General features: G+C 40.0%; 1 protein-coding gene across 1 annotated transcript in view; it reads right to left on the bottom strand.

Annotated features, from left to right (window-relative positions):
- LOC149184542 (arogenate dehydratase 2-like) overlaps positions 1 to 22933 on the bottom strand; it is a 193294-nt gene extending 170361 nt beyond the window's left edge. The window contains exons 1-2 of the mRNA XM_089417588.1: positions 22816 to 22933; positions 22618 to 22710 (exon numbers count right to left, since the gene is read on the bottom strand). Coding sequence (XP_089273714.1) covers positions 22618 to 22710; positions 22816 to 22893 — 171 coding nt within the window. The 5' untranslated portion in view covers positions 22894 to 22933. The remainder of the gene's footprint in view (positions 1 to 22617; positions 22711 to 22815) is intronic.
- Positions 22934 to 24182: the final 1249 nt, after the last annotated feature.

Genomic DNA, 24182 nt, shown 5'->3' with positions numbered 1-24182 from the left:
CAAACTGAAGGTTAGAGCTCTTAGACTCTACACAATCCCGGCACCGGCAAATCAGCTTCCTCAGCCAATTGCATCAGTCCTCCTGGCTTTTGGGTGGCTCTGCGTGAACCTGTCTTTGCCTCCCTCAACCTCTGCACTGCCTCTTCCTGGCTCAATCTTGATGACGCAAACACTGCGTCACCCCTTCCTTGCTGCTACTCTACTAGGAACAACTTTTATCACTCCAGACAGCTGTTTTCTGTTGCTGCTGATCTGCTCGGCTAATGTCCTCAGTTCTCCTATGATCTGCAACCACCCTTTGATACCATGTTGAAATTTCTAAGTCTGACACATTAGAAACCCTTCATGCACTTTACTGATTTATTCCTACCTACTTGTTCTGTTAATTAACAAGTTATTTACCATGTAAATACTGGAAACAAATACAAGTACATGCTCAACACATTACAGATCATCAACTGAAGGAAATAGAAACAAGCACACAAGTGACACTGTTGTTTTTGGACTAATGTCCCAGGAAAAACTCAATGCAGGAAAACCGGTGCAGCTATCTGAGGGTTTGATTTATTAAGCAGTTTTAGAATACAATCTAGGTGCCAAATCCGGCTCACCCAACAGAGAAAAATCTCGACAGTAGCACCTCTCTACTCGGAAGCAAATATTCTAGCTAAAACCCCGGATAAACACTCCGACAGCTCCAATCAGCTTTCCCGGCTGTTCTGACTAGTGTTGCACTAATCGCGATAATATCGTTTTATCGCAATTTTTTCAAAACAAAGCTAAAATCGTGGTTTTTTTTAGCCGATTTTTTCAAAAAAAATCGTGATTTTTATCCAAAAACTCGTTGGAAAAAAGTAAATAAAAATTAATTAATTAATTAAAAATAATAATAATAATAATATATATTATGAGGAGGAGGTGACCCAAGCTACCCCTGTCACTAGTAGAGGATGTGGTCTACCTCCTGTAGCTTCTAGAGCACAGCAGAGTCTACTGCCAACTCCACTGACATCTACATCTAAAGGGGCAAAGGAAATCAGTAGTATTAGACTTTAGTTATTTGGTTCATTTCATTGTATATGACATTATGACTCATGATATGAGATACATTATTATATTTTTTGTTGATATTTTGAGGCTGAGTTGGGACTCAGGAGTCAAGACTTACTATTCAGGACATGATTCACTGTTATGTGTGATGTAGCACTAGAAATGATATTAAACATCTTATATATTAGTTCTTTTATCATATTTATGTGTCAATGTATTTATTTTATGTTGTAGATGGTTTAGATATTTAAAAATTTGAAAAAAATGAATATTTTTGTATGTTACGATTTTTCCTGATTTTTCCAATTTTTTCCCCATGCCAAAATTATCCCGATAACGATTAGTGCAACATTGGTTCCGACAGTTCACAGCAGTTCCCACTGTTCTCAGCAGTTTCGGCTTCTACCCTCTACGTCAGCTTTCCCGACTGTTCCAGCAATTCCGGCTATTCCCGGCAGTTTCGGCCTCTACCCTCTGCGTTAGCTTTCCCCCTGTTCCGACAGTTCCCAGCAGTTCCAGTTGTTCCCAAAAGTTCTGGCTTCTGCCCTCTGTGTCAGCTTTCCCGGCTGTTCCGACAGTTCTGGTTGTTCCCGGCAGTTCTAGCTTCTGCCCTTTGCGTCAGCTTTCCCGGCTGTTCCTGATAGTTCCGGCTTCTGCCCTCTGCATCAGCTTTCCCGACTGTTCCCGACAGTTCCGGCTTCTGCCCTCTGCGTCAACTTTCCCGGTTGTTCCCACTGTTTCTGCGTCGCTCTTTCCAGCTACTGCGCTGATCCTCTCGATGCTATCTCTACTTATCTACTTCTGTATTCATTGCCCCTCAGCTGCAACTCTGATCACTCTCTCAACTTTCTCAGCAAACCTAGCCCCAGAAAGTCGAAATCTTGATCTCTTGGTGTGTTCTCCAAGTGACCCTCAAGCCTCATCTTATACTTTTCTCGTTCACAATTCAACGGCCAAGATTAAGTCCCTAATCAATGGCTAAGATTAGATCTGGCTTGATCCATTACTCTTGGACCATTCTAACACAGTTTTATATTAATTCACATTAATATTTTATTTTCCCTAAGTTTAGACTTCGGGACTCCATTAAAAATATTAATTATTTTAATATCTCCCACACTGTTTAGAATCTGCCCAAACCCTTTCTGGGTATTGAAGATCTTATGTGCCTTAGCCTCTCCATCAATTTCTGTGGCTAGAGCGCATCTGATGCTTCCCAAATTATCAATAATTAATATTTTTAATGGGGTTCATAAGTCTAAACTTGCGAAAATTAAAATACTAATGGGTATTAATGAAAATATGGGTGAGAAGCTTCTAAGAGACGAGGATCAAGTCTAATTTAATCTTAGTCATTGATTAGAGATTAGATCACGATCGTTGATTTCTCAACAGGAAAAGTATAAATGGAGGTTTGGGGTTAGTTGGAGAGGACACACAAAGAGATTGAGGAAATCGATTTTCTGAGGTGAGAAGTTCTCAGGAGGAAAATCGATTGGGGAGATCTTGCAGCTGAGGGGTAGGGATAGTTCAGGAATACTGACAAAGAGGCAGAGAGAAGCTTGTGGAGGCAGCACAGTAGCCAAGAGCGCTGACGTTGGGCCAGTCCGGGTCCACGCAGCCTTAACGCAGAGCCAGAAGGGCCAGCGCGGAGGGAGAAAGTTGTCTTCCACACAAAGAGTTGAAACTATCGGGAACTGTCAGAACAGCCGAGAAAGTTGTCGCAGTGGGCAAAAGAGCTAACACAAAGCCTCAGAGAGCTCCATGCAGTTATTGCGAAGGGGCAGCGCAGTTGTTGCCAGGGACAGCCACTTTTGCAGGCGAATCAGCCAGAATCTATCAAATGAAGTGACGTAAAACTCACTCACGTTTGCCGCCATTGTATTTCTCCGTCACTGGTTTGCCGAGAGGGCATCCAGCATTTGTATTCAGAAGTACTGCTTAATAATAGAAAACCCTCAGATCTGTTGCACCCAATGTTGCACGAAGCGGGAGCGAAGCGGAAGCGGGAGCGCGGAAGCGTCATTTTCCAAAAATCTAGGAAGCGAAGCGTCCGCAGAAGCGTCTGCTATATATATATATTTTTTTATATTTTTTTGCATTTATACTCAAAACAAACATCCCAAATACCAAATTAATTGTAGAAGACATGAAAACATGCATATTTTTGCATAAATCAAGATAGATATGACATCAATGATTCCATTGTAGTTACTAGTATGTACAACAATCATCTATATTCTAGCTATTACAAACATACATCAAATTTTTAAGCATATTATAAAACATAAAACATTTAAGCATATTATAAAACATAAAACATTTAAGCATATTATAAAACATAAAACATAGAGCATATTATGATTTATCTAGCAAGTGAGCAACTGTCGACATTTGTCATGACCAAAATTCAAATAATAATGTTTACAAAATATGTCACTTGGTCACCGCCAAGCCAAAAAGGTTCAAAATTCAAATTCACAAGTCTACAAGTCTAATGAGTAATCTATGACAAAAAGTAGTAGATTGTGAATATATCTACTAATCTCTCCTCCTTCCACCACGAATAGAACGTGATGGCGGCCCTCCACGTGGTGGCAATGAAGAAGATGGTCCCTGTGTAAGTCGTGGCACTGAAACTGATGAAGAAGAACCCCCTGCTGTTGGTGTTGAACCATGGAACCTAGGAACCAAGGGACCAGATGGGGGTGGGGGTGGTGGCATATCAACACGGTCATCATCATCCTAGAATCGCTCAAAAAATTCATGCAAAAAAAAAAAAACACTAGTTAACAAAAAAATTAAAAACATGAATTAGAGAAATGCTTTATAAGGGAAAATTGGAAAATTCATACCACAATGGACATACCTGGATAAGAGCATCCTCTAATTGCTCTAGTCGCAACACTCCATCCTCCAAATTGGGCTCCTCTGGATTCTTGTCCCAAATCAACAAGTCTTTATTAGACTTTGCATCTTCACAGTAATGGGACAACAATCGCAAGTTGTAATGAACATAAACCAAGCTCTCTGCCCAGTCTAAATTCAACCTGTTCCTTTTAACACTGTGGATGAAAGAATAAGAGCTCCAACACCTCTCTGCAGAAGAAGTGTTTACCACCTGTGATAGCACCCGCAATGCCAAACTCTGTAGAAGTGGAGTACCCCCTCCATGCATGTTCCACCACTCAAGAGCAGAAAAAGTCTCTCGATCTTGAATTGCATGCATGCTCCCAAATGGACCAGTGTTGAGCGAATAGTTGCTCACCTGTCTCCGTACCAATGCAGCCTCCTCCTCATCAGGGATTAATTTACTCAATGCAGCCATATATTTTTCGTGAACCTCTCTATCTTGGTGTGGTTTTTTCCTGCTTCCCCCCCCAGGTGCTGGTGTTGAAAGCCATGATGGATGATAGTATTTAGGTGTCAAAACATATGCTAATGCATGCAATGGAATATTTAGCATTTCCCATCGGTTTTGCACCTCTACACGAATATAATTGTACAAGGTGGTATCTCTAGGCTCAACAATGTCTTTAATCTGCCCCAACATGCTATCCATTTGCTCATACACCTCCCCAATTACTGGTCGATCTGAATCTGCAAACTTGATCATGTAATAAATTGGTTTGGTGAATTGCAAAACATATTTAACCTGTGACCAAAAGTAACTGTCAAGAACAGTGTCCTTGACTGCATTAGCACCATCTGAGTCAGTGTTAATTTCATCCCATGTTTCAGCACACACCAGATTAGTTAAAGCTTGTCTCACCCTCACTAGCCGCCTAAAGGTGAGGTAATAACTAGCAAATCTTGTCCTTGCAATTTTAAGCAATTGCAACTTGGAGTAAGTGCCATAGAAGTAGTTTACCCTTGTATGCCCTGTGATGAATTTAATGAGCTGCTTCCCTTTCCTGTAAACCTCAGCAATCCACCCACAATCTTTGTGTTTCACAATATCATGCATCAAAAGGTTCAATGTGTGAACCAGGCACCCAGACCAAAAGATGTGTGGATGAGTACGCTCAATAATTTTTCCTGCTGCCTTACAATTTGCTGCATTATCTGTGATCACTTGAACCACATTATTCGGACCAACATCTTTGATTGATTTCAATAGGAGATCTGCAATGTTTTGTGCAGTTGCACTGATGGAGGAGGAGTCATGACATGCAATAAATACTGCACCACTAGAAGAAACACCAAGAACATTTATCAAATGTTGGTTTCTAATATTTGTCCACCCATCTGATACAATGGATACCCCAGAATCCACCCACTCATGTGTAAAACGTGTCAAAGCTCTTTGAACCTTAGCTTTTTCTCTTTCTAATAACACTGTTCTAGCTTTCTCATAGTTGGGGGCCTTGTATCCTTTTGGGGCTTCATTGATGGCCTTTACCATGTCATGCCAATAGGGAGAGCGAAGCACATTGAATGGTACACCGCAAGCACAAAGAAAACGGACTATCTTTCCATCCACATCATCCCTCCCAGCAACATTAAGGAAATCCCCTATTGTTCTTCTACCTCCAGAGGTTGCAGAAGTACCATGAGGAGATGGGCAACTACCAAATTTAGAGGTTGCACTTGATTCATAATGAGTTTTTTGTTTCTTGTTTTTTTGTTGTGCAGCCCTCTCTATTTGGATGTATTTTCTTCTTTCTTCAGTTGAAATGTTTTGGCAAATTTGTACCCCCACAGAACCCTTTTTTTCATCACTGTCCAGCACCCCACAAAGATGCCTCCTCAGACGGGTATATGAACCCGTATATGGTTTTCCTCCATGACAACCATGAGGGCACACAAATTTGTAAGATCCACCACCCTTTCCCCCATCAAGTTTGGTCACATAGTTCCACAAGGGTGTTGATGTACCTTTCCCATCTTGTGCTTCAGTGTCCCCTTCAAGTTCATCCCCTTCCTCTTCAAACCCTTCCTCCTCATCATACATTGGGTCACTACTATTAGGACCAAGTTCATCCCCTTCCTCTTCCCCTCTATTCCTCACCCTTGCCATCATTAAAACCAAGAGTGGAATGATACATAGAAGCCAAAAGAACACCATCTTGGAATATGGATATAGGTGGTGGACAACCTGCAAATAAAGGAGCAAGTAGAAACAATGGGAAAGAGTAGGAGAGGGAGGAGAAAAATACAATTTTTTTTTCAAAAAAACAAGGGAGTTTGGGGTTTGAACTTACCTCTTTAGCTCTTGTAGATGAAGTCCTCCAAGCTCTTGCTCCAAGCTCCTCCTCCTTCTCCTAGCTCCTCCTTCTTCACTCCTCCAAGCTCTCCTCTCTTCTCCTCTCCTTTCCTCTCTTCTCTTCTCCTCTCCTCTCTTCTCTTCTCCAACTCTCATAAACTCAAAGTGAGAAAATGAGGAATGAATGGGAGCTTTATGCTTTTCATTCCTCACCTAAACTCACCCTAAACTCACCCTAACCCACCCCCTCATTGCAAGTTAAGTGAACTTTTAAAAAAAATTAAAAAAAAATTAAGTTTAAAACCGAGCCCGCGCGGAAATTTCCGGAAGCGCTCCGAAGCGCTCGTGAAGCGTGCGCTTCCGGGCCCGAAGCGTGGCGCTTCCGGAGGCCCGAAGCGCCCTCCGAAGCGCGGATCCGGGGCAACGCAACCCAAATTCCAGGAATCGTTTTAAAAATCCGGAATCGCGCTTCGCCTGGAGGTTTCCGGAACGCTTCCGTACGGGACGCGATTCCGGCCTAGGATCCGGGGGGGGGCGATTCCTGCAACTATGGTTGCACCGGTTTTCCCGCATTGGGTTTTTCCGGGGATGTCTAGTCCAAAAATAAGTGTGTCCATTGTGTGTTTGTCTCATTTATTTTTTAGTACTTGATTTGTATGTTGGTGTAGGCTGCAGTGTATTTACATTAATATTTTCGAATATTTCTAAAAATAATTTGTTAAATGAAGAAAACAAGTAGGTAATACAAATCGGTTTACTGCAGTAGGATTTCTGGTTTGTTAGATTCAGTAATTTTCAAAATGAACAATTGTTTCTTGGATGAATAACTATCTTATATGAAATGCAAATCCTAAACCTAATGTGAAATGCAGAAATCTTGGTTAATTTTAGTTAAATGCCTATCTAAGTTTTAACCCTTCGATCATTTCTATATTGACCCTGATTCCATAGTAAATGGCAGAGAGAAGATAAGGTGAAGCACAATAAGGTGTGATTAACGATACCTCTCCTGAAAATCTAACATACCCGGTGCCTCCGGCACTGTAGAGAGTTGTGGCTCTCACGACTGCAAGGTCACCATTTTAAGTACTATTAAAAGCAAGCATCTCAAGGAAAAATAGATGGGTACATATTTTTCTATCAACCAAGCTTATGCTTGGAAGTAGATTTTAATTATGCAAGGCTAACCTAAGATGCAAATGCACACGATTATTAGAAGATGGAGCGAGAATGATTTAAGTTCAAGGATTGAAAGTGCTTATGTTATATGTTAAAGCTCTTAATCGTGTATATCTTTATTTCAATCTTTTTTATTTCTTATTAACAAATAGAGCTATTTCTCTTCTCCATTCTCAAGGATTGAGGATGGCGTCGACGGAGCTAGCGCAACCACGCCCTGACACGGGGTAGGCCCTCTGCAATACACCTGCATCTAGGCCGCAGTTTAGGTCCGTTCCCCTGCAACTCCTAGTTCGTAACCGGTCGGCGACCCTCGTTCTTTCGCTTTCCTGCTTACCTCCCGCAATGGTGACTGAACTATCATTTTTGGTTTCGCGCTGTAGGGTTTGGTCCCCGCCTGTGTCGGTTACTCTGGATTACGTCGGCGGTTGGCGTAACACTCGGGGCATCAATGGAGATCGACCTTATAGATTATTCGGAGGACCCCTCGAGGGCATCTCCATTTTCGACAGACAGACCAGTTCCAAGCCATATTTCCCGTTCAATAGGGAACTCACCGAGGTTATCGCTCTGCTTCTGTCGCTCACGGGACAACCCAGTGTTGTTATCGACCTCGCGAAAGTACCTGCTATTTGGCTGGCATCCACTGTGCGTCCCCCCCCCCCCCCCCCCCGACGTCGATCCCCCATCATTTTGCCTCCAGACTAGCTGGCTCAGAATAGGCGGCTGGGTCATCCGGCATATCCTCCCTCCATCCTTCGGCGGCCTCTCATTTCCCATCTCAGTCCCCGCTCAGAGAAGCCCCACCCTATTCTGCTCACACTACCCCGCCCTTGGAGTCTGCACAGCGCTCTGGACACTTTCCCTACTAGCCTTGCTCCATTATCTCCAAACCCTAACCCTAACCCTAACTCTCCCAACCCTAATCTTGAAGAAACCCTTGAGGGGGCAGAGGAAGCAAAGCCTGCTCTCGGGAAGAAGCAGAGGTGTGTCAAACCTAGGGCACAGGAAGTATTCATCGATTGGGAAGAAGACTTTCGGTGGCAACACACCATGGATATGGCGGCGACAGTCCTGGTAGGCAGGGTATGGGACAGAAACTACACCATGGCGAGACTTAAGCAGTGGGTTGCAGAAATTTGGGGCCATCACCTAACTGATCTGCTTATTGTTCAAACATTTGCCCGTGGCTGGTTCCCCTACATTTCACGAGAGCAGAACACACCAATTGGGTCTCATCCTCCTTCTGGCACAACGAACAAGCCCTAGTTATGTTAAGGAGATGGAATCCACTATTTGATCCGCACAGAGAACAACTTGGGGCGGGGCCAATATGGATTCGTCTCCCTGGTCTGCCTCTCCATTTATGGACCGAAGATATCTTCAAAAGAATTGGAAATTCTCTGGGTACATAACTAGACTACGACAGATCCTATCTCTCCACGGAGGTCATGGTCTATGCAAGGCTACTAGTTCACCTGGACATTAGAGGTGGTTTACAAGAAAAAGTCACTCTTCGTTGGAGGAACTATAACCGGATCCAGGTTCTGGACTATGAGGGAGTCCCCTTTCGCTGTAGGTATTGCCACAACGTTGGACACCTCTATAAGGATTGCCCTCTCCTCGCGAAATCAAAGATGGGCAACAAAGGGAAGACCTCATCAGCGGGGGAAGCTCAGACACAGGCAGAACACTCGAATGGGGCCGATCAGATGGACACTGGTGCAGACGGATCCAGGCTTGCCTCGACGACACCGAAGAAGCGCAAGAAAGCACCTCTTCGGCCACCTTCACCTCCACTAACCAGGTCTAAGGCAACCGCTAGAGTCGCGCTATCTTCGGGTATGTCCAATCCTATCCCTTGCTCTGCATCTATCAATTATTCATCTGCACATAAGGATAACTCTAAGGGATCTAGGCAGGACCAGGACAAGCCTCATCCCTATCTAAGCCACCCGGTCTGCCCCCTCAATTCTCATGTACCTGTTCCCTCTCAGATTTCCCCCACAACCTTAATGGAGACATCAAAGGAATCAATCCCTGGATCTGACCCCGCTCCCCACCGATATCATCTCCGATCGCATACTCGATCACCAATGTCAGATGCTATTGGCATTGGACTTATCCCTTCCTCCTCCACTCCGAAGCTCCCCCGAGGCAGACCTTCCTCCCTGTCAAAAGCTAAACAGAAGGCAGGTATTGAGGTGGCCTCCAGAAAACAGCTTTCACTCGATAGGGTCCTTAGAGCAAAAAGCCCTCTACAGGAATCTCCCCCATGAAAGTCCTCTCCGTTAATTGCAAAGGGATTGCTAGTCCCAAGAAAAAACTAGCGATGAGGCTTCTCCAGAAGGAGCCAATTGATTTGGTCTTCCTAGAGGAAACATTAGGTGCGACTGATGTCATTTCCCCTCTAATGGAATCTATGCTCCCAGGATGGCATTTCCAAGCCATTGATGTTAATGGTCGCTCAAGGGGCATTGCCCTGGGATATAACCCTCGCTCAATTAATCTAATGGGCACTTGGGGGGGTATAGGGTTCATAGGGGCGGACATATACTCTACAGAGCTGGGAACTGAGATTAGAATGATAAACATATATGGGCCCTGCCATCATAAAGAGAATTTCTGGGAAAGGATTTTGGCAGCCAACATATTTCAATCTGATAATATCATTCTAGGAGGAGACCTAAATTTCTCCCTAGGCTACTCAGAGTCTTGGGGTCACCATGCTCAAGCCGACCCCTTAGCGGGTTTCTTTGAGCAGCTCCTTGATTTACACAATCTCATTGATATCCCATCTGCCAAACTAGCCCCAACCTGGAGGAACAAAAGAAGCGGGGAGGACAGCCTTTCCAGGAGACTGGATCAATTCCTTATCAAGGAACAATTTCTGGAGCAGGGTTTCACTTATCGCCAGTGGGTGGGATCCAGCGGACTCTCAAACCATCTGCCAATTTACCTTGATATCCGGGGCAATATTAGCAAACCTCGAGCACCCTTCAAATTCAACTCTACATGGTTGAAAGATAACTCCTACATCCGCCTCGTCACAGACTTTTGGAAGGCCCATCCACCGGCAAGAAGAGGGAACATCACTGAAGGGTTCGTGGCCAACCTGAAGGAATTGAAGAAGCTATCCAAGATTTGGGCTCACAATAAGCGGTGTGCTGAAGAGCATCTGTTAAATGAGATCGAACTGGAGATAGCCAACCTAGAGGACAACAGTGGGGGCACCTTCCCTTCAAATGAGCTCAAGGACAAGCTCACTGAATTAACAGTCAAAAGAGGAAACATTCTCAAGGAGAGGGAGGAAACCTGGAGATTGCAAAGCAAAGCTATTTGGCTGAAGGAAGGAGATGATAATTCCAAATTTTTCCACAAATTTGCTAATGGAAGGAAGGTCATTAATACCATATGGAAACTGACAAATGAGCAAGGAGCTGAGGTAGACACCTTCCCTCACCTGGCCTCCCTGGCCACCTCTCACTTCAAGCAGGTCTATCAGGCCCCCCTAATGCTACCCTAGTAGAGGTCATTAGAGTAGCACAACTGTTCCCTCGGTTCATTGAACATGAGGATGTTGTGGAGCTTAACAGAGAAGTCACTTTAGGGGAGCTAGAGGCCACTCTGAAATGGTTTAAGAAGGACAAGAGCCCTGGTCCAGATGGGTGGTCAGTAGAGTTCTACCTGGCTTTTTTTGACATCCTCGAACATGATCTGCTCAAGGTCATCGAGGAATGCAGGAAGACTGGATGTATGCATGGGGCTATAAACTCCACCTTCATCGCCCTCATCCCCAAATCAGACAATCCATCATCCTTCAATGATTTTCGACCCATCTCCCTGTGCAACTGCCTATACAAAATCATATCCAAAATCATTGCAAATTGCCTCCACCCCATCCTATCCAACCACATATCATCCGAACAATTTGCCTTCCTACAGGATCGTCAGATTCATGAAGCCATAGGCATAGCTCAGGAAGTACTGCACTCCATTCAGACTAAGAAGATCAAAGGTATGATCCTCAAAGCTGATCTCTCAAAAGCCTTCAACAAGGTAAGCTGGCTTTATCTCAGAATGCTTCTTACCCATTTAGGATTTCCTGTGGGAGTCATTAAATGGACCATGTGTTGCATTACTAATATATCCTTTAGTGTACTGATAAATGAGGTTGCATCTCCCTTCTTTAGCTCTGAAAGAGGGCTCAAACAGGGGTGCCCATTATCTCCTTTACTTGTTCTCCTAGTCATGGAAGGACTAAGCAGACTAATCAAGGACATGAACCATAGAGTCAAACTCTCGAGAATCAGGATATCGGACGGATGTACTATAACACACCTCCTTTTCGTGGACGATGTACTAATGTTCCTAAATGGAGGGATAGGTGACCTCACCACCATCCAGCACACCACCAATATTTTCAAAACTGCTACAGGTGTGATCATTAATAACTCTAAGTCCACCATAAGGGTATCATAATGCTCCCCCCACGAGATACACTTTGCGATACAAAGGTTCCCTTTCACCCTGAGCCAGATAGATGGAGGCCTCCGGTATCTGGGATACAAGCTGAAACCACTTGGATATAAAATTGTGGACTGGATATGGTTGATCTCCAAGCTTGAGAAAAGACTCAATATATGGTATCATAAGCATCTCTCCAGAGCCGGAAGATTGGTGCTCATCAAAGCAGTTCTGGAGGCCACCCCTGTATATTGGATGTCCCTCGCATGGATCCCAAGAGGCATTCTCAACCGAATACAAAACCTCTATTGCAGATTCCTGTGGAAAGGCAAACAAACAAGAAGGATATATGCATGGGCAAGATGGGATCTTCTGTCTATCCCTAAGAAATGGGGTGGGTGGGGTATAAAGAAATTGGGGGATTTCTCCTCAACACTGGCGGCCAAGCTAGGGTGGTAATTAGTCACCACCAACAGTCTCTGAACAAAAATTGCAGTCGCTAAATATATTGCATCGTTAAAGCCGCTGGACTCGCTGAGACAAACAAGCTGGAACAAATTTGGGGTCTCAAATATATGGAAAGAGGTTCTGAACTCAAGGCCTCTTATTCGAGACGGCCTAACTTGGAGAATATCTAATGGGACATCCGTCCGAATAGGCCGTGACCCTTGGATAGGATGTGGGAATGCACACCAGCTACCTGAAGGCTTACTCCAGAACCTTATCGAGAAAGGAATTACACATATAGTGCACATTGCAGACCAGGAGAGATCAACCTTCCTGCACCAAGCTTGGAAGTCAGCCCATAGCTTTCTCCTTCCTTTACAGTGGCACCATGCTTGGAGTACTTTCACTACAGCTCTTACGGAATCTCACATTCGACTAAGAAAAGGAGAGGATGAGATTACATGTGCCATCACCAAAAATGGCCGGTACTCCGCAAAAGAGGGGTATCTACAACTGGCCAATTGACACAAGCCACATCACATAGAAACATGGTGGAAAGGAATGTGGAAGCTCAAAGCACCCCCCCCTCCCCGAACAAGATTACTCATGTGGTCCATACTGAAGAATAAGGTGCAGACGGGAGACAACTTGAATAGAAGAGGGCTATACGGACCTTACTGGTGTTGCCTCTATAAGGACAGCACTAAATCTTTGGATCACCTCTTCCTCTCCTATCCCGTCAAAATTGATCTTTGGAACTCCATTCTATCTCACACTCTCATCCATCAATTGGAGAGGTCAGACCACCAAGGAGGTATGGACAAATTGGTGGTCATCTATATCATCACCCAAAGCTAGGAACCTCCCCCTACTCATTAGTTGGGAAATATGGATAGCCAGGAACCGCATAATCTTTCAGGACACCGCCCCCCAATGGCCATCCATCATAGCTAGAATTATAGCCGACTACAGTTCACTACCCGAGGACGAGGCCGCCTCTCCACCCAGAACTATCATCCCCGAGTCCATTGATCACTCACAGCCCTGGGCATATTTTGATGGATCGGCACAAGAAACAGGATGTGGAGGTGGGGCTGCTCTATATATTTCAGATACACATTTCTATCATATTCAAATGGGACTTGGAAATGGCACAAACAACTTTGTTGAACTCATCACTGCCAAATACCTCATACAATTTGCAATTGAAAAAGACTGTCATAATCTACAAGTTTTTGGTGACTCGAAAATTGTCTGCAACTGGATTAATAAAACATCAACATGTCATGCATTCACATTGCGACATATATTGGATGAGGTGCATAGATACATCACATATTTTGACAATTTTGCTTGTCACCATATTTACAGGGAACGAAACATCCTCGCTGACAAACTTTCCAAAGCGGCAGTGATCAGGCCATGCAACATCTGGATGATCCAGGAATAGCAAGGAGGTGAACAGTTCCAGTACTACCACTGTCCATATATGGACCAGATAGATCAGGCTCAACAAGAGCCTGAAATCATTTGATAATTGACCGTTTTATTTTTGTTTATATTTACTATGTTTATACATAATCAATACATGTCCTCAGGAGTACTCTCTTTGTAGAGTAATAAATTTTGAAGTTTATTTATACAACACTTCATTTAAAGACTGTCTCCCTGCATGGAGAACATATTTTTGGTTCTTAAATTTTGAACTAGCACACAGCCACTATGTTTTGCATATGCTCACAACATCTACAGCATGTAATTTTCCTATCTTAATGAAAATTACGATTTTTCAAAGGGGAAAAAAATGTTAAAGCCCTTAATCACCAATATAAATATTAGACACTAGACTGAAAGATAAACTTCTCAGCAATATGCTATCACAATATAATGCCCAATTAAATCACGAGCTTATCACTTCAATTTATCCAGATTCTTTCCAATGCAATTATAGCTCAAAGAGAACAAAAACCTCTTTACAATTCTTTAATATCAATGCCAATTATATAGATGCTCAAAAAAATGCTCAGTTTAGGAAACGAAAGAGTACTTAAAAATTACTTGAAGAATTCTCAAAAGTTTAATAGGCAATAAATATCCAATAATTCAAGTAATTAAACTACACTTAGAATTACTTTAACGGCGAGCAATCTCTATAAGTGTCAAGCATAAGAAAATATTCAAAAAATCTTATAGCATGCAAAAGACTTGAGTAATTAAATTTCGAAAATTAATTACCATGAGGAAACATGAAATTCAAATGCTAAACATTTCAAACAATTCGGAAAAATGATTTTTCTTAAGTGTTCCAATCCAAAAAAAAAAAAAAAAAAACTTATTTTCCTATAGTCAAACTTTAGAAATGATTTAAAAAGATATTTAAATGTCTTGACTATAGAGAAATTTAAATTTTTTAATACCACAAAATTTTCTCTTTAAAAAATTTGAAGTCCCAAACCCCTAACACAAAAACCCAAAGAAGGAACTTTAGATGAAGAATTTAATTATTCCTTCGGCAAATTTAATGTGATCAAGTTCATGAATGAAGAAAGATTTTAATGCGGCGAATGTGAAAATCGAAAAGGAACTTGATTAAACTTTTAATGGGCCAAAGGCCACATAAAAATTTAAATTTGAAATGTGAAAGCACAAAATTTTATTTTGATTTAATTCTTTAAAATCGAAACATTAAAATTTTCTTTTTGTTTCAAACAAAATAAAAATAAAAACAAAAATTTTAAAAAAAAATGAAAAACAAGTAAATCAAAAAAAAATCGATTTCTTTTGAAGCTCAAAACCAAAACCTTAAAAAAAATTAAAATCGAATAAAACAAAACAATTTGATTTTATGCTTTGAAACTAACCCCTAAAAAAATACAATCAAAAGGAAAGAAAACACAAGCAACTCAAGGGTGAACTTTGCAGGTTGAAGCGGCGAATGAGGGAGCGAGCTCGGGCAATGAAGGGAGCTTGCAACACAGATGAGAGAAGGTGCAACGAGGAAGGAAACGTGGAAGGGGAAGAGAAGGCTTGCTTGCAGGGGGAAGCAAAGAAAAGGGATGTGTTAGGGTTGTCACAGGGAAGAAGAGGATGCGGACAGGAACTAAGGAAGAACGCAAGTCAAGGATAATGGGCAGCGAGGAAGGATGGAGAAGAGGGAGAAGGGACGAGTGGATGAGAGGAGCTCTGCGAGATGCGTGAGGGATGGCAGAACACATTGCAGTTCGAGGAGCAACGGAAAAGAGTCTTGATGCAGGTTTGCAAGTCGAGGGAAATGGAGCTACGAGGAGGAAAAACGCAGAGAAAAATGGCAGCAACTTGAGGGAGCATAAAAGGAAAAACGCAAAGGGTTTGCAAAGAAGAAAGTCGAATTTTTGCAGAGGAGAAAAAACGCAGCAGAAAAGAGGAGTGATTTTTGAAGGGCTTCAAGGCAGCAAATGGTAGCCCAAGAACCTCAAAATAAATCTCAGAAATTTATATATTAAATGGATATATTCCTGCTTCAAATTTCCTCAGAAAAACCTCAGATCTAAATTTGAAACCCTCAAACTAAAAAGAATTTTGAATAATCCATCCCTGCAAAATGGTATTGAGGTCAAATCTTGCCCTCCGGGGTCTAGATCCGGCTTCGAATTAAATTTTCCCTTCAGATCCACACCTACAAAATGAAAACAAAACAAAACAAAATACCCAGATCCCAAATATACAAAAATGAATAAAAACTCCAAAACCTAAGTTGAAAAAACTTCAAATCTATACAAAATATTTACAGATCTATGCACAAAAGTTGCAGATCTATCAAATCTTAGGAGTATGAGTGCAACTCCACTCCCAGATCTGATGATCTAAGCCTCTTTCTAGATAGATCTGTCAATTTTTTCCACAAAATATTAAAAGATTTTGGCCTTTTTAGAGAGGTACTAGCCAGAAAACTTCATGCACAAAAATTTAATCTTTAGATAAATCTTGAAGTTAATATGAGGTAGGTTCTTCAAAAAATATATGTTGAGAGTTGGTTGGTCCAACCGAGGACTATCCCCAAACGCTCAATGAAAATCTTAGAGATGTTCTACGAACACTACATCAACCATCAAACCAAGGAGAGAAATAGAATAACCATAAAATTCTAAAGAAATAGAGATACCTGCTAATTCAATCAAAATTAAAAATGTTAGCCTAGATCCAACAAACTGAATAAGATACATGTATTTAGATTATTCTAAAAGAGTTATTGATTTACGATTTTCAAATAATATTCGGAGAAACTAAAACAATGTTACCATAGATTCATGAAGAGGAACACCACCGCAAGTCGAAACCCCAAAGACTTTTGCATTTATTCCAGAAAATAGACAAGAGAGCTTAAGAGCTTAGTACACGATTCAAAGATCAAATGAAAAATACACTGACACAAACCTCTACTTTATAGATAAATTCTCCAACGGTTAGTTGGCTAATCCCTGTCAAATTAATCTCGACCATTCATAAAGACTTAATTAACAATTATTCATCACCGTCGAAATCTATTTATTTTTTTGAGGAAAAATCGAATTTTTCATTTAATTGATTTTTAATTAACTCAATTAATTATTTTGACTTAATTTCCTCAAAAAATTGACTTTGACTTAACCACCAAGGGTCCAAAATTTCTTGATTTCTTCAATATTCCCTTGGTCGGGGACCTCCAAAAATTAATTTATTTAAAACTCACGAGTTTCACCCTTGGAGTATTTAATTTACCTAGGACATAAAATTAATTAAATTTCTGGCTTAGGATTTTTAATTTAATTTGGCTAGAAAAATTAATTAATTGACCTATGAAGGGATTGATTATTTTCCAACCCTCTAATACTTAGCCATGGTGTCTAATTATGAGGGACCATGCACTAAATATTTTTCACATCAAAATTTTACATTTTAATACATGAAGGGGGAAAACATGTTCGTTATAGACCCTCAAAAATCTACCCAATTTTGCGACTCAAAATACGATCTAGAAGACCAAGTAACTTGTAATAAAAAAAAATCTAGCCAATTAGCTAAGATTATTCCCAAGTTACTTTTACAATGACTCTAAAAAACACTAGGGCTCACTTAATATCTTGACGACAAAATCCACCCTAGCTTTGAGGTGAGGTTGCAAGGAAAAACTTTATCGATCATTTGTGTCTAGAGACACAGATGAATCAATGAGAAAAAAAACCTCCTAGGATAAAAATCGTCACCAAAATACTATGCTTACTTAGGTTGTTACATACATGATGGCCTTACTAAGATCATTTACATTATAACCATCCATAATGGGTTTACATTTTTAACAAACTGCCGACTAATGATGAAATCTGAATGATGCGAACACTTGAACATGATAGATCCCTTTTGCAAAAAAATGAGTGTATTGCTATGGGGTCGTTGACACAAAGTGGTCAACAGTAATATTAAATTCTTAAAGTAAAAGTGACATTTTCCTTTATCTTTCATTTTCATCATTTTACTTAAATTTTTAACATTACCATTAATTGACTCAAGATGCTTGAGAGTGGTTTTGACCTCATTGGATTTCATATGAAGAAAGTAGAATTTTAGATCCCACTCAAAATCCAACAGACATAACAGTTTTCAGGATTTCATGATTAGCAGGATTGCAATGTTTCTATTACATTTTGTAATGTACGAAGGTATTGAACTAACATTTAATCAACATCGCCAAACCCTTTATTAACCTTGATGTTGGTGGCATTGACTGTTGAGCTCTTCCTTCATGACTCTAGTATTAATGTACACTTAACTCAATTATTCATGACTCTAGTATTAATGTACACTTAACTCAATTATTCATGACCCTAGTAAAAATGTACACTTCACTCAAGCAAAATCATTGATTAGGATGTTAAGTTTTTTCTATCTTATTTTAATGCTCAAAGGGTGATCTTGATGAGGAGAATCCCAATATAGGCAATGGTTTTGATGTTATGTAGCTATTTGTTGTAGCATGATTTTCATTGGATTTCAGAGGCCATTTAGAGTCTCTCTATTCACCTTTTTTTACTCAAAGATGGCTTGCACTCTGATATTTTTATTATATGCAACCTTGATATATCCATAATAAATTTTGCATATTTGTGTATAACAATTTGGATTCATATAGATGCACATGAATTAAATGATTTTTTCAAAATTTGAAAATTTTAAGCATTTTTTTATCGACCAATGTTTTGATCCAGTTGAAGATGTTGTGACCATTTTCCATCAAGCAAACAAGGGGAAATTTGTTGTTTTCATTGACATGATTAATCTCATGAGATACATTTAATTTTGTTTTTATATGATTTTGTATCATTCTATTAGATCTTATGACTTAGCACAAATATCATATTTCAATATCAGTGTCTGATGTATCACTTGACATCTTATACATCTAATATATCGATTTTATTTTCATATTTATGTAGCAATGTATGTGTTTGATGTTGATGTTGTTTTAGAAGTTAAAACATTGAGAAAAAAATGATTATTTTTGTATTTTTTAAAGGTTTCCGATAGTTTCCCAGATATTGCCGATAATTTAAATTTTGGACCCTCGGCAATAAATTGTACTTTTGTTTTACTATTTTTGTTGGGGTCCCTTGTGTTAAAGACACCAACATCCCCCCATGTTTTTTAAAAATTGGTGGGGAGCTTTTGCATAGAACACTCCCGCATTTCCCCGCTCCCCTGTCCCCACGTACCGGAAACTTGGTGGAACATTGAATTTTTCTTTTGCCAAGGTCATGAAGGATATCCCTTGTAATTTTCTTTGTCAAATACAAATAATATAATTTCATTTTGAGCATGAAGAACATGTTTTGAATATATAAATGACGAGAATACACATTATGCAGACCGACCATAGTTACACAATTCAACAAGCAGGGTTCCCTTGCTCCTATGTTCCTTACCCCCACCCAACCAACCCCCGCCGCCCAAAGATCATACAGCAGGATTCCACTATGGTACTCAAGACAGCAAGCCAATGCCCTGGTCACTGCACCCCACCTTTGGCCATCAGGGCCAGGAAACCTTGAAATTATTGACGTCAACCTCAGATCTCTCTCTCTCTCTCAACCAGCATTGAAATGTCCACTTTTCCAGTCTTTGATTCTCACTTTCTATCACTGAACCATTGTTATTGTTACATAAATCATTTGGCGCTTGCTAGACCTAGTGATTAGCTTAGTTAGATACTTCTCTAGGCTGCACTTTTAAGTTTTTATTCACTTTATTTATCTTTCTTTCAGCTTTTGCACTCCCACATTGTATTCACACCGGATATATTTTTAGTCCATTGACCCACTTTTGTGGTCATTTATTGGATATTGATAAAATCATCTTATCTTTAGTATTCATCTTAGATCCTGCAGCATTTTATTGCTCAACAGATTATATTTTCTTGTTTCCACAAACAAAATTTCTATTGCAACAAGAAGTCACAGCGTCTACTGTATAGTTTTTTCCGCTTCTTGTAGATTAAAGTCAGGAGTTGTTTTTGCACTCCCACTATGGACTCACACTGTTTGTATCTCTAACTCCTATTGACCTACTATTGCGCTCACTCATAGGAGTCTTGGATGTTAATAAAATTCCCGTACATTTATCTTATCTGTGCAAGCAACAGTTCTGCAACAATTTCAGCAGCCACAATTTTAATGACAACATCTCTTCCTAGATTGTCAGAATCTACAAATATCTGTCCTGTGGTTTTTCTTCCCTTCCTAAACTTTCACCTACCTAGCTAAGCCACATGTGACATCACAGATGCATAAAGTAAGATGATCAAACAAACTTTCATCAAAGCCCATTCCACTTGTACCATATAAAAGGAAAGACTAGGAGATAATCCAGTTAGATTTAGAACTGAAAATCTTGAACAAGCTCATTGATGATTTGAGCTTTCCCTCTGCAATATCATTGTTAACAAGCCAATAGAAAACAGATTATGCATCAGTGGAAGCAAACGATCTTAGAAGCACGATAATGTGCTACATAAAAGAAAAGGCTCTCTGGATGGATGGGGTGAACCACCCACTTTAAGTTTGTTCATATCCTGTATATCACTACTCGATCTGGGAGATTCTTTCCCAAGGTGCAGGATTGAGAGACCCGTCCCTACCTCATTATCATTAGAAATAAAGATTGGTCACCATTGGTGGAGTAAACACAAGCAAGCTTTGACTTCCTCTTTAGACGATCTTATATCTCAGAAATCTGGACATTGAAATTTGAACAGGGATGAGTGGGCATTCACATAGGTCTAGGTTGATACTCCCGGTATTCAACCTATGGTGTCTAGATTTCAAGTGCACCCCTTTTCTATATAATAATTCAGATTTATATCAAAATAAAAGTTACCATTGAATCGTATATTGCATTTCATCCCTTTCCTTAATAAAAGTGCAGAATGCCCAGAGGTAGGAGGGTGCACAGGGAGTGAAGCACCATTAGCAGGTTGAAACAGTATGCAATGAATCAAGTCCAAAGGTGCTGATTCATTCACCTTTCTTTTCCCAAAAAAAGAGTTCAAGTGTTCTACTGTTAGAAAGTGATTTCAGTTCCTATTATTATTATTTGCACAACACAAGCACTCTCCTTTGTTTGTTTAGGCAGAATTAGTCAATAGGTTCATTAGAGAGATGGATGCCCCAAAACATCTTCTTGTAGCGGACCAATTGGTCTGGGGTGCAGTTTTCAGCCCATGTGTGGTTTCACCGATCCACCTCAGTCTATGCTATCATAGGACAGAAATATGTATCCTGGGCGTCCCATTACACAGGTCTCATTCCTCTGTCCTCCTCCAGGAGTGGTTGCTATGTAGATAATGAACCTTATTGGACTCATTCTTGGGACACTTTGAATATGATCATGAAACTCAGCTTCGAATAGAGGAAATGAGACATACAACCAAGAAAGACGGGAAACATACTAAGATTAATGGACACAATACCACAATATACTAGTTCCCAACACAACAATAAGTTTACATGTACGTTGTAATGGCCCACCTACAATTACAAACAAATACGAATATTAGCATATATACGGGACATCCATATGATAGCTACATATGCATGGGCCCGCATGTATCGCACTATAGATATACACTGGTTAATACAGGGAAATATCTAAATTAAGGTAATGAATTGATTATCGAATAAATCCCTATCTCACTGGAATATAATGAGTATATCAAATGAGATATTGATACGTATAACACCTTATATACATATATATGATAAATCCTTAATTAAAAGAAAATTTTAATTTTAATTTACAAATTATATTTAATTAAAATTATAAATTAAATTAATTAAATGAATTTATTAAAATAATATAAATTTTAATCAAACAAAATCCTACATACTCAATAAAATCTATGAAAATCAAATGAAATATGATTTCATGTGGAGTTCCACGTAACAGAAATAAAGACACAGAGATAGGAGGAAGGCGGTGGCCAGGGAAATAAAAGGAGGGGATGCTACTAAAAAGGGGAGGCGGAATCTTGGGGGAATGGAAGTGCAGAAAGGGAATTTGTCCAACAGAGTTACAGATAGAGTGAGTGTCACTGAGCTTTGATTGTTCTTGATGCTTTTGGGCACAGGGGGGCAGAGTACTGAAATTCTAAAATATTCTAGGACTGGATACCGAGGTTGTACCCAATTTGGCAAGGAAGTTTCAGTCATTGTGATAAAGGGAGCAAATTGGAGCTACAACAGTTAAGGATCGACTCCAAAAACGGAAACCAGGTATGTATGAGTGAATTATATTGATAAATTCTTTTGTAAATTACATTTGTTAAAACCTGGTAGGATTTAAAGAATTTATTCTGGTTAGATTCTTACATACGTAACATGATTTATCATTTTGAGATTCAATGCCAAATCATGATAATCAATATTAGATGTATTACTCTATGATAAATTGAATTATAGTTGAGACTCAAAGATAAAAAACAAAAATAATATCCAGGTATCCTTTAAAAGTATCTGGTAAATACACTTCAAGTTTGTTCATCTCCTTTAATAGAGAGTAAAAAAGCTTTCTTTCATTTTCAAGTGCTGGGCTTTATAGACCCTTCTGTTTTGTACTAATTCAGACATCTAAGCAGTGATATTCAATTCAACTTCATACTACATAGATGTCACCATGAGGGCATGTGATCAACCAGGAATTGAAAACCATAACAACAGCTTAGCTTACCATGGCACTTATTCATGAAAAGGATAGACACTTGCCTCAAAAGCAGTTTCAAACTGTTCACAGGGAACTGCTTCACAATTTGGATAGGCTTTAGCAGCAGCAGCCTCGCTATATGCCCCAGGAACACCCTGCACTTCTCAATCAGAACATTAAGTTAGAATTGATCAAAAAATTACCATAACTGCACTTTAAGAAAACAATTTACTTTGGAAAAATTATGAACAAATTTATACCTGGTAAGCGACACGTAGTTGAGATCCCTGGCTCACTGGAAGCGACTGATCTGATAATGATAAAGGCTCTAAACACATTCACAACAGACATAGGGTGAAGTTCCATTGCCTAAAATTAAAACCTTCTAAAATATTAGCCTATGAGAATTCTGTGACAATCCAATCAATGATCAGCAGCTAGTTTAGTGACTGCATGCATTTGAAGATAGTGCATTTAACTCTAATGAAACAGTTAACAGTTTAAAAATAAGCACAATTCCAAAAACATATTGATATATTTCCCTGTGTTAAAGGATGGTTCCTAGGGAGGGCTGGTCCAGATATGGAAACCACCTGATAATGGTTCTGCTAAAGGTATCCCTGGAAAGGAAGGGGTTGGAGGAGCAGAAATAGATGGAGGAGGGAATATCTTAGCAATCTTCTCGAAGTTCTCGGATAGGGAACAAATAACCAGGTGAAGGTTGAAAGAATCAAAGCTGGAGTCAAGGTGTGTATAAACTTAAAAATCCAGAAGATATTTTTTTTATGGAGACACCAAGCTGATAATACTATATAGACTCCCTCTCCAAAAAAAACAAGGTTTCTGCCTGGCATCCTGAAAGGTCTCTGGAATGGACAGACGAGGCAATCAAAACCATTAAGAAAGTACATTGCCAGCAATTAAAGAGACAGGCAAAACAAGTATCAAACTTAACATGGAACACCCCCCTTTTTAATCCCCAGATTAGTAATGCATATTGGTAAATACAATGAATGGTCAAGGTCGAAGCGAGATAACAAGTAAACATTGTACGTTGAAAATAATAAAATAAAATACATTGCCAGCTGCAGACAAGTGAGGACAGAGTCATGGGAGCTATGCTTCTACAAGAAAGGGGACTAAGAGGGTGTCCAAGGGGTAATTGTACATGCCTTTATAAATCATTTTTGTAATGAACCTTATATTTCCCTTTTTAATTGTTTCAAGAGACCAATCTTGGAATGCATCTAAGAGGTTTGGTGGGAAAGTCATCTCACCTAGTTATTGAAAGCATGGATTGCATACAAACTTTTTGGGGAGATGTGAAAGTCAAACAAGCATGGGAGAAAAGACAATTTGGGTATAGGTGTAATATTCTTAATGGAAATTTTACAATGATAACAAAGACATGCAAAGATAGCAACACAGAAATTTCAGAAATGCATACACATAAGCCAGAAATTTCTCCAAATCCACAAACTGGCAAAGATTTTATTAATAATAGTTGTTGTGGTACAGATGAGTTGGAGAAAATTCACCTGGGCTTGCACAAGGCAAGCTACAAGCATCAGGTGATGAGTACAAGAAAGCCCGACAGCTACAATAGGAAGCTCCTCCAGAAAACTGT

This window comes from Pinus tabuliformis, chromosome 3_2 (assembly GCF_031772625.1).
Source record: "Pinus tabuliformis cultivar Carrire ecotype Pingquan chromosome 3_2, CPIR1, whole genome shotgun sequence".
NCBI classification, from domain to species: Eukaryota; Viridiplantae; Streptophyta; class Pinopsida; order Pinales; family Pinaceae; genus Pinus; species Pinus tabuliformis.
This window is presented reverse-complemented; position numbering and strand designations above follow the sequence as displayed.